General features: G+C 39.5%; 1 protein-coding gene across 4 annotated transcripts in view; it reads right to left on the bottom strand.

Annotated features, from left to right (window-relative positions):
• The window catches only part of RBPJ (recombination signal binding protein for immunoglobulin kappa J region), a 119,194-nt gene continuing 111,203 nt past the window's right edge, over window positions 5,773–13,763 (bottom strand). For 2 of the 4 annotated variants that reach the window (XM_013964571.2, XM_005681488.3), the window contains 4 exons: window positions 12,280–12,420; window positions 10,818–10,973; window positions 10,353–10,456; window positions 9,680–10,178 (listed from right to left, as the gene is read on the bottom strand). In XM_013964571.2, coding sequence (XP_013820025.1) covers window positions 9,863–10,178; window positions 10,353–10,456; window positions 10,818–10,973; window positions 12,280–12,420 — 717 coding nt within the window. In that variant the 3' untranslated portion in view covers window positions 9,680–9,862. Of the gene's footprint in view, window positions 10,179–10,352; window positions 10,457–10,817; window positions 10,974–12,279; window positions 12,421–13,763 lie in introns of all 4 variants that reach the window. The other 2 variants (XM_018049350.1, XM_018049351.1) reach the window with 2 other exon arrangements.

Raw genomic sequence — 13,763 nt, 5'->3', positions numbered from 1 at the left:
TGAAAGTCGCTCAGTCGCGACTCCATGGAGTATACATTTCATGGAATTCTCCAGGCCAGAATACTGGAGTGGGCAGCCTTTCCCTTCTCCAAGGGATCTTTCCAACCCAGGTCTACCGTACTGCAGGCAGATTCTTTACCAGCCGAGCCAAGGGAAGCCCAAGAATACTTGAGAAGGTAGCCTATCCCTTCTCCAGCAGATCTTCCCGACCCAGGAATAGAACCGGGGTGTCCTGCATTGCAGGTGGAATCTTTACCAACTGGGCTATCAGCGAAGCCCATGACACGCATATACATATATTGAATACTTGAACTTAGTTTTCCTTCTTTCTGTCCCACCACGAAAGCCCCATAAATAGCAGGATTTTATTACTGTATCTGCAGTTCCTGGCTGATGTAGAGCTAAATTAACTCATTCAGCAAAGTTAATACTGTACTCGGAGAAGGCAATGGCAACCCACTCCGGTGTTCTCACCTGGAGAATCCCAAGGACAGAAGAGCCTGGTGGGCTGCTGTCTATGGGGTTGCAGAGTTGGACATGACTGACGTGACTTAGCAGCAGCAGTAGCAATACTGTACCTTAGGGCAGAGGCCTAGGAATCTTAGCAAACAGAAGGTCCCCCTACAAGGCTATGAAGTGCAGAGAGAACCGTTCCCCTTAACAGACATGGCAGGACATTCTACCTATGGAACCCTGGTAGCCTGTTACAATTTATCCACAATCTCGTGACAACTCTTACTGCTCCCACGGCGCCATTACACTAGCACCTGCCTGGTGTGCTCCCTGCCTTCACCCAGCCTATCCACTCCTCAAACATCCACACAGGCACGTCTACCTGGTAAAATCCTGGACCCCTCACTCTTTTGACATGGTTCAAATGCTTTTATCTTGATGCGGCTCCCCTAGATGTTGGTACTGCCTCTGAACCCTGACCTCCCCTCAGGTCCAGAGGGCCTAGGTTTGAACATGGTTTTGCCACTTACAGCTGCAGAACCCTAAAAACGGCCTTTCATCGATGAAATTAAGGCAACAGTGGCAAGACTTTGCTATTACAACACTGGTTGCAACTAATATGAACCTATTCAAGTTCACTGAAGCACTGAGTGGATGAGTTATCTCATGGTACTTAAGGCAGTAATACAGTCAAGCTTCAGAAAGGGGTGAACTGGGAATGGTCCCTCTTTAGAAGTTTGCTTCATTTTTCTTCCTGCAAACATGTTCTTTGCTTCTCAGTGGATGTGTCAGAGTTGCTACGTCAAAACAAGCTCCCTGCAATCTCCTGTTTGCTTCTTGCCCAATAACCTGCAGAAAGCAAGAGAAGTCTCTCCAGCGGTCCTGAGGCTATCAGTTGCTGGGTGCAGGGGGCGGGTGTGGTAAGCAGTCAGAGTTTCTGAGAGCCTATTGGGTGGAAGGGGCCCTTCTAGGGATGGCTGGAAGGCTAGAGAAGATAGAAGGGGTTTTGGTGTTCTCACTCATCTGAGAATCCTTTTCAAAACTGCCTATTAAATGGACTCAGAGATTTGAGGAATATGAAATATTTCAAGTAAAGCCTTTAGCACAGAGAATACAGTTAATACATTTTACTACAGAACTTATTGCTTGTAGCCCTCTAGAGCAGCTGCCTGGCACCTATTCCTTATCCTAGCAACCTCAAATTCCTTACTAGGGAAATATTTCTTCCCCTGTTGGTTCTAAATCCAGGCTTGCCTGTGACCACAGAAGCCAAAGAGCCTCTGTGCTTAGTCGGTCAGTCATGCCTGACTCTTTGCAACCCCATGGGCTGTAGCCCGCCAGGCTTCTCTGTCCATTCGGATTCTCCAGGCAAGAATACTGGAGTCAGCTGCCATGCCCTCCTCACTTCACAGTTGAGAAAGAAGCAGCCCTCGAGAAGGTGAAAAGCCCAAATGTGACTAGGGATTGAAAATGCTTTATTCCTTTTAACCGACCCTTCCTCTAAGTGCATAGGACAGGCAAGTGACCTGGGCTCACACTGCCAGTTGCTGTCATCTGCAAATTGAATCTAGAGCAGCTCACTTAAGGACAAAAGAGGTTAGGCTCACAGTAGTGGCTCTCTGGGAAAACCATTCCTACGATCCGGGGTTCCTTAGTTCCCAAGAGCTGCCCTCCTTAGAAACATGATCCAGGCTTCCCATCAGTCCAAGGAGTTTCTGCTACTCTTACAAAATCCCTTTTCCCTAAGTTAACCAGGATTGGTTTCTGACTTAACTCTTGTTAACTCTAATAACCACTATTGTATTAAAGGTGTAAAATTTTATATCTTTTAAGTATTAAATACAAAACCACCATATCACTGTTTTCTTGAATGAGCAGCAAGAAAAAAAAAAAAAAGCCCGAAGACCATGATCCTGGAGGACCCAGACCAAGTGGCCTCCTGTTTCTCTCTAGAGTTGTGTAATTTATGTGTAAGGCTTGGCCAAAGGGAACAAGAACATTAACCAAGAGGCCAGGACACTACATTAATACTGAAAACAAACAAACACCTTGAAATTGAATAGCACGTTTAAGTGAATAAAGCATTTTCAATCCATAGTCACATTTGGGCTTTTCACCTTCTCTGGGGCTACATCTTTCTCAACTGTGAAATGAGGATTGACATAGAATGGCTATTCCCTATAAAGCTCCTTAGGGAGACAGAGCCTGTAACAGTACCAGCCCCTAGTAACCTGAGCCCCTGCCCCTTCGTGACTGAGACATCTAGTGTACCCCTCGAGCATGACTTTGGGGCACCTGGGTCCACTTCTGAAGCCTAGCTCTGCTAAATTTAGTGTACGACTTTGGGCAAGTCTTGAGCCTGCGTCATCTCTGATATAAGCATGTTAGCTCAGTGTCGTGGTGAGGATTAAATCATGGCCACGAAACAGCTCACAGGTGTAAAAGTGACTTCTCTCTCGATCTTGCGTCTCCCCTTGTCCCTCAGCCCAAGCCCGTTCATCATCTTAGCTGACTACTGAAAAACCCCATCCAGGACTCAAAAACGCAAGAAACCTGAATACTATTCTATAGATTCGTATCCAATAAATTATTGAAACTGTAATCTGGAAAGCTTTTAGGAAGGGCCCTGCTATGAACTAAATTGTTTTCCCCTAAATTTCATGTTGAAGCCTAACTTTCAATCTGACTGTATCTAGAGATAGGCCTTTAGGAGTTAATTAAGGACTGGGTCCTAAACAAAAAGGGACTATGGTCTTAAGAAGATACAGATGTCTCTATGCTGTGAAAGCACACAGCAAAAGGTGGCCCCACCTGCAAACCAGTTAAGTGTCCTCACAAGAGCCTAACCATGTTGGCACCTTGATCTCGGATTTCTGGCCTTTAGAAATGTGAGAAAATAAGTTTCTGTTGTTTTAAGCCATGCAGTATTTTCTTATGGCAGCCTAAGCAGACAGACAAGTCCTTCGTGAAAATTTTTAGGAAAACAGCCATGCCCTGAATAAGCTCAGCGCCTAGAACACTACTGGCTGTTTTAACATTCCTAGCTGTGTCTTAACTTTAATTCCAACTTCTAGCACTACTCAGAAATAATAGGGATGGATATTTATGCTTCTAAGCAAATATGTGCACATTCCATTATCCTTCACCTGATCTTCTTTCCAAAGATCACATTTGCACCTTTGGAATCTTACCAGCTGACAACCCTTAGAGCTACTCTCTAAGATAATCAATGATTAAAGTCACAATGATTGTTTCTGAGTCACAATTATTTTCCAAAGCTTTTCATTATTATATCAAAGTATCTGAATTAAGAATTTAGCTGTGAAGGTTTACGGAACAGGAAAAAATCACAATCACTGACTTTGTGTTGTGTGGTGAGTGAGGACAAAGAGAACATCCTTGCAGGGAGAAAGCTTAGTTTCAGGAAAAAAGAACAGCTGTCAAAATTGGCTCAACAGGCCACTGGGAATGACCTCATCACAGTCTACTTTCTTATATGAAGAAGACAGGGGCCGGATGGTGTTTCTGATCAACAGTTTGGGATTTCAGCATCGGCAGAAATGACCCACCAGGCAAAGATGCCAGAAATGAATGACCTGTGTGCTGACTGCACTCAATGAGCAGGGTTGTGGAATACAAGGAGGTGAGAAGCAGGGACTACAGTTGATCATGCCAGAAAGAACTTAATACACACCTGAACTTCATACTTATCTTTTAAAAGACGTGTCATAGCATTTCACATTTTAAAGTGCTACTTTCCCCAAAGCAAAACATTTTATAAATTCCATTAAAAAAAAAAAAAAAAACCCGAGTTCAGCATGAATGTTTCTTGTTAAGAGTTGAAACCCTGTTCCTTTTCTGGATAATATTCACCTGTCTTTTATTTAAACCAAGATGTGTCACGACTTCTTACATATGTGTGCATAACAACTTAAAGTATTTGCTGAACACCTGCACACCAGGCACACAGACGACTTTATCCTTAACACATGAACCACAAGTAACTGTCCAGTCTTGCAGGTTCTCGCCAGGGCTGTGTGTTCTATCTCCGAGCCTAAAACTTTAGGGTCTGACTAAGTCAAAATTAATCCCTTCATTTGTACCTTATATACATCAACTTAATTGTTACCCTCATTGTCGTCTAGCACTAAACTAGGGAAAAAGATTTTTCTTTGGGAAGAGTACTTACTACTGGGATCCTTCACCACTAGCATCTGATGTAGCTTGCCCTCTGTATCTTTTAAACTGGCAAGCACTTAGGGATCCACGGACAAAAAACATATACATATACACTGATCTTTCATTAGGTTGCTTAGAAAGTGATCACATACTCTTTATATATTATTGTATTATTCCCATCTAAATTCTAAAGGAGCTATTAATCTAGAGATGAGAGTCTGGAACTGACAAGTACACACTGCTATATTTTAAATAGATAACCAACAAGACCTACTGTTAAAAAAATAATAAATTATTTTTTAAAGGAAGCTATTACCAATCCTAGCCATTGAAAGTCTCACCATTCAAACCCCAACTAAATTATTTATTTAACAATCACTATTTTCAGAAGATGTCTTTAGCAAAATCGTGATAACCTGGCTTACGTTTTTTTCTTTTAGGGGATGTCAGATAAATGAACTTGCTATGATTTAAAAAATTCGTAACAACCTCCTCCTTTACTGTTTCCCTATTGAACAAAGTGGGCTTCCCTCATAGCTCAGTCGGTAAAGAATCTGCTTACAATGCAGGAGACCCAAGTTCAATTCCTAGGTTGGGAAGATCCCCTGAAGACGGAAATGGCAACCCACTCCAGTATTCTTGCCCAGAAAATCCCATGACAGAGGAGACTACAGGCCATGGGGTCGCAAGAGTTGGCCATGACTTAGCAACTAAACCACCATTAAACAAAGTATGCTTTACTCAAGAGCCCCCAACAAAAAGCACAAACCATTCTATGTTCTTTCATACACCAGGCCCAAATGATAACCTCATACTGGAAAAGCAAGCTGTTGTTAAATAATGCTTTCCAATCATGTTGAGATTAGTTCAAAATATTCCTGCATTAGGAGACAACTCGAGTTGTCCAAAGTCCATTTCCCCATTTACAAGGATTAAAAAAAAACCCTCTCAAAAAAAAAACCACTTTCTTTTTAAAGCACTATCTAGTTAAAAATGCAAAAAAGAAAAATAAAATCAGTATAGTTATTACTTTGATGTGATGAAGCTTAGACAGCAAGGTAAAACTAACAAACTTTAAGTATTCTGAAATCAATGATGATAACACAGGTATCAGGCACGTCCAACAGAACACTTTTACAATGGTTTACATTTCCTTTTTATTTATTTCTTGAAACTGCCCGTATTGCAGGTTTCTCATGGATGAAATATGGAACTGAGCAGATTCCTTTTTCTACAAAATTATGGTATAAACTTGCTCAATCTTCTATCTTATTGCTAATAAACCTTACAGGCGCACAGTTTGTAAAATAAACCCCTTAAGGACTGAATGCGTAGAGCATGCTGCAAGGTACAAGAAATAAGCTAAAAATGAGCATATAAACCTACATCTGGACCAACACAGTACTGAATGCTGGCAAACATTTATCACAACACAGGGAAAAATTAATAAAAGGAAATACAGTTCAGTCCTGAAAGGGTTAAATAGAAACCCTAATATATTATTGTTTCTAACCATCCATCCCACGTTACAGTGCTTGAAAACAAAGTCAAAAGTCTGGCACAGAAAATTACACACATTTGTTCAGTATTCATCAGAAACACAGCTGCTTTTGAAATCAAAAGTAAGTAACTTAGTTAATAATTGAATAACATTTTGATTCAAAAAAGAACCCCACCACCCCCACCCCCTACATGGATTATCTGATTAAACATGAATAGTTTAGTTCTTAAAAACTGTTGACAATTTCCTGTGAGGGCACAGACAGTACTAGTTTCATTAAAAAAAAAAAAAAAATAACCAGTTAATATCGCAAATAAGTCTGTGCAGTAAGATTGACAAATATTTTACCAGTTAATACGCACATATGGATATCTTTACTTGTCGTGGTTTAAGAAAAGTCAGCAGCAGATTATACTAGTGTTCAACTCTGAAACCATTCAAAATAAAAAGGGCATTTTATATTTATAGCTTTTTGTTTGCCTTCTCAATCTAGGTAATCAATTAAAACAATATATTAGATAAGAGACAGCTTCTATGCATATTTTCAGAAACTGCATAGAATCATAAAAGCATAGGATATACTTCTAATACATGACTTAAAAAAAAAAACAACTTGAACATACTATACTTTAACTGAAGTGGTTACCATTCTGAGAGCCTTTATGAGGGAAACTGATCAGCATCTCTAATAATGCCACAATTGGTGGAAGGGCCACGTTCTACAATACTATAACTGGAGGACGAGGCTCCTGTAAATTATACACTGAAAAAAATTCACAAAAATTTTTTTTAAGCAGCTGACAAAAGAACTACTGATAAACGATGAGCCATAATAGACAAATCATTTCAGTTTGTGGTATGTAGAATGGCATAAAACAGTGGCAGGGGGTGGGGGTGGGGGCCTATAGGAGTATACTCTTAAATATACTCTTAAAAAAAGAACCAACAATGAAAAGGGTTTACAGTCCAATATTTCAATTATCTTATTAAAATAAAGAGCCAAAATTAGACATAAACAGTAAAAAAGCAAAAGTTCATTTTAATAAAGTCATAAACTTGAAAAAAAATATTTTGAGTTGCAATGCTGGGTAGGAATAGTTTGTGCTTCAAAAGCATCTTATTTGTTATCAGTTAATTTAATATAAATTGGTAACTAAATAACAAACTTGGGAAGTGGAGGAAACCTGTGGCCCATTTCAGCAGCACTGAAAACATTTCTGCGCTCTGAACAAAAAGCACTGTGTGAAGGCTACTTCCAGACTCAACAGAGAGCAGAATAAATACTACTCAGAAATAAGCAAGTTTGCAAGAAAAAGCCAGTAAACAGTTAAAACAAAGAAAGATAAGGCCACAAAGAATTCTGCCCTTGGTCACTGAAACAGATTTAAAGTATGAGGCAGGATTAGCTTACAAGAGAAGCTAGTGACGGGAGCAGACTTAAAGAGAGAAAGGCTATATATAGCATAATGCAGCCTGTAGTAATTAAAAAGGCTTGCAGTAAAGAAAAGACCACAATAACTTTAACTACGTGTTTTACAAATGACTTCGCCCTTAAAAACTGAGGAAAAAGCAATTTCAAGATGTTAGGAACTATATTTACAATGGCATAGTCTAGGCAAAAGAATGAGTAATGAAGATTTATCAAAGCTGTGGGGTGGGAATGGGGGGAAGCTACTAATGATGATGTTTTTAAAAAGCCGACGGGTGGAAACTTTTCAAAATAGCCCAGGACACCAAAAAGACAATTTCTGTACGGAAAGATATGCAGGAAGTTACAGTTTTGCATCCTTAAGGTACTTGTGGCTTCTGTTTTATGGGACAGTAAAAGCTTACCACAATCTAGAGGTAGTTTTTACTCGAAGAAAGATGATTGTATTACTAGACCATGTCCTATAACATTACACACAGAGATCCTGTACTAAATGTAGCCCAATGAGTCTGCCGCAATTTCTAAGAAACCAAACAAAGGTATAACCAGAGTGTAGGAACAAAACCAATGTAAGAGAGGTGAGCCCAGCACAGATAGGCAGCACACGACCCGGAATACAATCAAACCTTAAACGGAGAAGAAATGCTTTCTGAGTAGGTGACATTTGTGAAGACACTCAGTGTTGGGGAAGAGAAGACAAAAAAAGGGAGAGAAATGGAAAGATAAATTACATTTGCATTTTTATAATCTTACAACTATCCATTTCTAAAGTATTGTCTTCCAGCTATTTTAGTTGGTCATCTAGTAAAAGCATCCTGTTTCAAGGTTACAGTGATGTTTTGACCTAGGCTACCCCCCCACCAAAGAAAAAGTAAATAAAACCTTGCTTTTGCTGAGATTTTTCCTCATTATACAATAAGGGCACCATCTACCAACTGGTAGCAAATACTTAGCATGATACTTTTTTGTTATCATATGCCAACAAGGCAGAAAAACACCCTGCTGAATGAAATCACTGGGAATATTCCAAGTTCAAAATAAAATGTTTAACTTACACATAATACAAGTTATGTACAAGATAAGGAGGGGGAGGAAACCTGAACAAATGTTGACTGAGTAGATACATTTCTGCACAGGAAAAAGGGAGGGAACACTGTAAAAACCAACATGTTCCATGCCATTAACTCATTAATGACTAAATGGCCACATTTAATTTCAGGTAAATGTTAGAACCTCTTAGATTACCACTATAAATACATTAAAAAAAAAAGTAACACAGAGAAATAACTATCAACGGTATTTGAGAATAGAGACTAAGTACATTGAATGTATTGCAGGCAAGGCAGAGGCATTTTTTTTTTAAAGCTTTTGCACAGACTTCATATCTTAAAAGAAATATGAATGCAGGCCTTTACAAGATTTGACTTGCTGAAATCAAAACACCTTCCATTCAAGAAAAGTCATAAGACTTCAGCTTTTAAAAAAATAATAAAAGAACAGTTCCAGCCTTGGACCAGAAAGACCTGGAAGAGTATGGTAATTAGATTAAACAACCATGGTCAGGCTTGGAACCTGAATGTACTTAAGAGCAAAAGCTCAAAGTGGGTGGGGAGGAGAACAACCTATTTGGTAACAAAGGTGTATTATATATGTGATATAAAAAAGGTATGATGAAAATGTACCTTTTACTAAAGCTTATACAAGTTCCTTGGTCCATAAAAACTATGTTAGATTTTTGTCTTCTAGTTTGATTAACTTTTTTTTTGAGGACTTCCCTGGTGGCTCAGACGGTAAAGCGTCTGTCTACAATGCGGGAGACCCGGGTTTGATCCCTGGGTCGGGAAGATCCCCTGGAGGAGGAAATGGCACCCCACTCCAGTTCTATTGCCTGGAGAATCCCATGGACAGAGGAGCCTGGCAGGCTACAGCCCATGGGGTCGCACAGAGTCGGGCACGACTGAGCGACTTCACTTTGATTAACTTTTACTCCAGCCACATCTCTATTTCTCGCCCATTTAAACAAAATCAAACAAAAACCAACCAAACAAAAATAACAGCTGAAAAAAACTGACTTCCAGAAGTTTGCACAAGTTTTTTTTTGTTGTTTGTTTGTTTTGTTTTACTGTGGCTTCTGCACTTCAAATCAGCACTTGCAGGTAACGGGGTTTTTGAATAGTATAACCTGGTATGAAAAGTTTTCCCAAGAAACCACAAAAGATTGTTCATTTTTTTCTTTCTTTTTTTTCTGTCAACATTTTGCCGCACTCAAGTCAGTGTAAGTCCTAGCAAACAGACGGTAGTTAGGACACAACTGTTGCTGTAGATGATGTGACATTGGTTGAATTTGTGCTGACGTTTGTGTAACTTCCCTCGCTGTTTGTGTTTGATTCATTAGGGGGCACTTGGCTTGAGTTGGCTCGAAGGATTGCTCCCGCTGCACTGCAATGTGGCCGTGGCCCTGGTTCTGGGGTATAGGTAAAGGTAAGGCTGGTGGAATAAATGATTCCATCATTACGGACCAAAGTTACTGGAACCTGGACTGGCTGCCGGACCCATCTCCAGCCTTCTCGGAATGCAGAAATGTCTGGGACAACACAGAGCATACTCTCTCCACATCTGAGGAGGAAATAGAAATCACTTAAAAGCATGGCAAATTTTATAACTGAAACTTAAAAACAAGGTTGCTTAATACAGGACAATTAACCTCTTAATACAGGACTCTTGGGAAAGAGTCTCACATACCCACCCCCATCAAAAACTCTTGATGATGTAAAAAATTGTATTAAGTACCTGTACATAGTTTCAGCTTCTACATCCCCAAACCACACTCGTAAATTTGGAGTGAAATTCTGTCCTGTAAGTTCAAGCATTGCTACGTCCCCACCGCCATTCAACTGCAATTCACAGAAAATCAAAACAACATTGAGGAAACCTTTCATTTTTCATTAAAGTATACAGATGAGTTTTTCATTCAACTATCATATGCAAAAATAAAAAGATAATTAAAATACTTCCTTTAAATAACATGATTATAAAGACAAAGTAAACTAAAACTCTTGATATACAAGCTGATTTACATTTAAATTTTCTAGCTAAAATTATGTGTGTTCCTCTGATTTTCTTCTTCCTCACTGTGTAAAAAACCCTCCAAATCACAGGATTTGAAGAAAAATCAAATTTATTGTGAAGTAAAATTACGCCACGTCATAGCTGAACAGTTGCAAAAAGCTGAAGTCAACTTGTAAGAGGTCTCACCTGAAGACTTTCTACGACAGGCACAGGTGTGACTGGGGCAAGGACAGGGCCCATTCCCTCATAAAATGTATACTCTGCCTTATCCGTACTAATGATTGTCCAGGAAGCTCCATCATTTATCATCTCTTTATTTGGTTCTTTTGGGCATGGAGTGGCCTTAGAAAAAAAGAACGGTTATAAATTATATACATTGTGGTATTATAAGACAATTTTAACAAAGTAACACTCATGAAGAGAATTTAGTACAAATTTACAAACTTCCCAGGCACCATACTTTTCCACCTCCTAATTAAAAATAGAATATTAATATGGAAACCTCACGTAAGGCTAGTTTTCTTTTAATATAAACTATTTTGTGACATACTAAAAATTAATAATACCTTTCAGAATAACCATTTAAATAAAATTACACCAGTACCTGTATAATTATTTTAATAAAAGATCAGTATACGTGATATAATTAGCTACTTAAAATGCTTCAGAGACCCCTAAGAGAGAGGGGGGCTTCCCTGGTGGCTCAATGGTGTAGAATCCACCTGCCAATGCAGGAGACGTGGTTGAATCCCTGGGCTTGGAAGATCCCCTGGAGAAGGAAATGGCAACCCACTCCAGTATTCTTGCCTGGAATGTCATGGACAGAAGAGCATGGCAGGCTATGCCCAGGGGGTCACAAAGAGTAGAATACGGCTGAATGACTAAATGACAACAACAAAAGAGAGAGAGAATGGAAGTTCCCTCCTACCTACAGAACTATAGAAACTTCTGTACTTTCAGCAGGAAGGAACCAAGATGTGAACGGCAATCCCCTATCCTACCTCGAGACACCTAGGCCAGACCATCAGTGCTGGGCTGAGGAGACCAGCTGTGTGTGGCCATCTCGCTGGAAAAAGTCTCCAGATGTCCACAAATGAAGTGTACTATTTGTGGAAGTGTAACTATTCTATTAAATCATTTGTTCATGTCATAAATGTCCTCATAAAGGTCTTCTGAGTCAATATAGTTAAAAATTAGATTTTGACTAATTAGCTTCTAACATGTCATCATTACTACCTTAGAAGACCCCAATATAAATCTGATGAGAATTATGAACCCTCCTCCAAAATGTGCACCACTATATACAGTGTTGTCTGCACACATTTCAGGAGACTCTCTCAACACCAACATCTACTTTTGGATAATCTGAAGAACTTTTCATCCCTCAGAATTAGATGTTAATGGCTTCTCTTAGAACATTCTCATGTTCTAAGTTTTGAGTTCTAAGTTTGAGTTCTTTGAGGCAGAACGACTACCATGTCTGAAGAACATGTGGGCTAAGGACCCTTGAAATCGGGATAAATACCTGAACACAGATTCATGTATTTGAATACTATTAACATTTTTTAAATGAAAGTTTCATGTTTCTGAATCCTGCTAACCTAACAGTTTGCACATTTTATATTTTACCAGCAATTTATAAACATACCTGAAACTGGATTATTCTTTCTTGAGAAAGGCACAAGTACATTCTTTCTGTATCCTTAAGGTAAAATGCACATTTGTGGAGCTGTGACACAGGATCATCGGCATCCAGTAACGCGGTCTGCTTATCAACCTTCCTAATTATCTGCATTTCAACAATTACAAAAGGAAAGGTCACCACAAATGGAGAGTCCTCATTTCCTACACTGTTAACAGAGTCCATGGCAAGAATCTGCCATGAAATAATATATCACAGATACCTGTCACATATCTTCATACACAACAGTATTTATAAACAATAAAGTTAGGCATAAAAATACTTTTAAATTGCAAGCATGTTAAGAATGCGGAGATGTTGCCTTCTCCCACCAACTCCTAAAAACAACAGGGCAGGCAGACACTTGCTTTCTAAATCTGTGCTTTTCAAACTTTGACATCCGTACAAATCATATGGGGTTCCTGTTAAACATACATCTGTTCTGAGCCTGCAAATCATAGAGAGGGCCTGATATTTTGCACTTCTGGCTAATTTCCAGCTGATGTTCATCCTGCTGGTCTATGAACTGTATTTTGAGTAGCAAGTTCAGATGGCCTCTCCAATAACACACAACGACAAATATTCTAACATCAAAGGGAAAATTATCTCTAAAGGTCACTATGGATATGCTACTTAGTACCTAAGTCCATTATCACACTTACATGCTATTGCTTTGTTTTAACATAAAATAGGCATCATTCTGCAGATTAGGAAACAGGCTCAGAGGTCAGGTTAAGCTCTTCAAATTCACCTGGTCAGTAGCTGAAGAACCAAAGTATGATTCCAAGGCTGGCTGCCTGCCCATCTTGAACTCTTTCCATTATATAGTATGACCTTACACTACAAATATTCCACAAAACACACAGGATATCTGAAAAATAATACTATTCAAACCTTCAGTGTTACTTATCACACGGAAGGCAATTACTAAGTGTTTGAAGACTGTGAAGATTACTCTCAACAGCATACAAACATGTTGGAATTACTTCTCATCTTTAAATCAGAAATAAAGAAACCCCTTCCTTGGGACTTCCCTGGTGGTCTAGTGGTTAAGATTCCATGCTCCCAAAGCAGGAGGCATGGGTTCTATCCCTGGTTGGGGAGCTAAGATCCTGCATACCAAGTGGTGTGGCAAATCAATAAACAGTCTCCAGTCATTGACATTAAAAAAAAGAAGAAACCCCTTCCTTGACTACATGTCCTTCTTCCCTCTCACCACCCCATTTCTCTGTTCCCCTTTATAGCAAAACTCCTCTTCCTCACCATCTCATCTCCTGAAATCTCTCCAACTTTGTGTTTCAAAATTGCTCTTGGTGAGGTCCTTAAGGACGTCAAGACAGATGAATCCCATGAGCACTTCTCTGTCCTCACCTTAGCGTCCTCAGAAGCATCTGACCCCCACATTCTTCCTTCAGAAATACGCCTGCTCTACCTGCTTTCAGTGCTCCAGG

This window comes from Capra hircus, chromosome 6 (assembly GCF_001704415.2).
Source record: "Capra hircus breed San Clemente chromosome 6, ASM170441v1, whole genome shotgun sequence".
Lineage (NCBI taxonomy): Eukaryota > Metazoa > Chordata > Mammalia > Artiodactyla > Bovidae > Capra > Capra hircus.
This window is presented reverse-complemented; position numbering and strand designations above follow the sequence as displayed.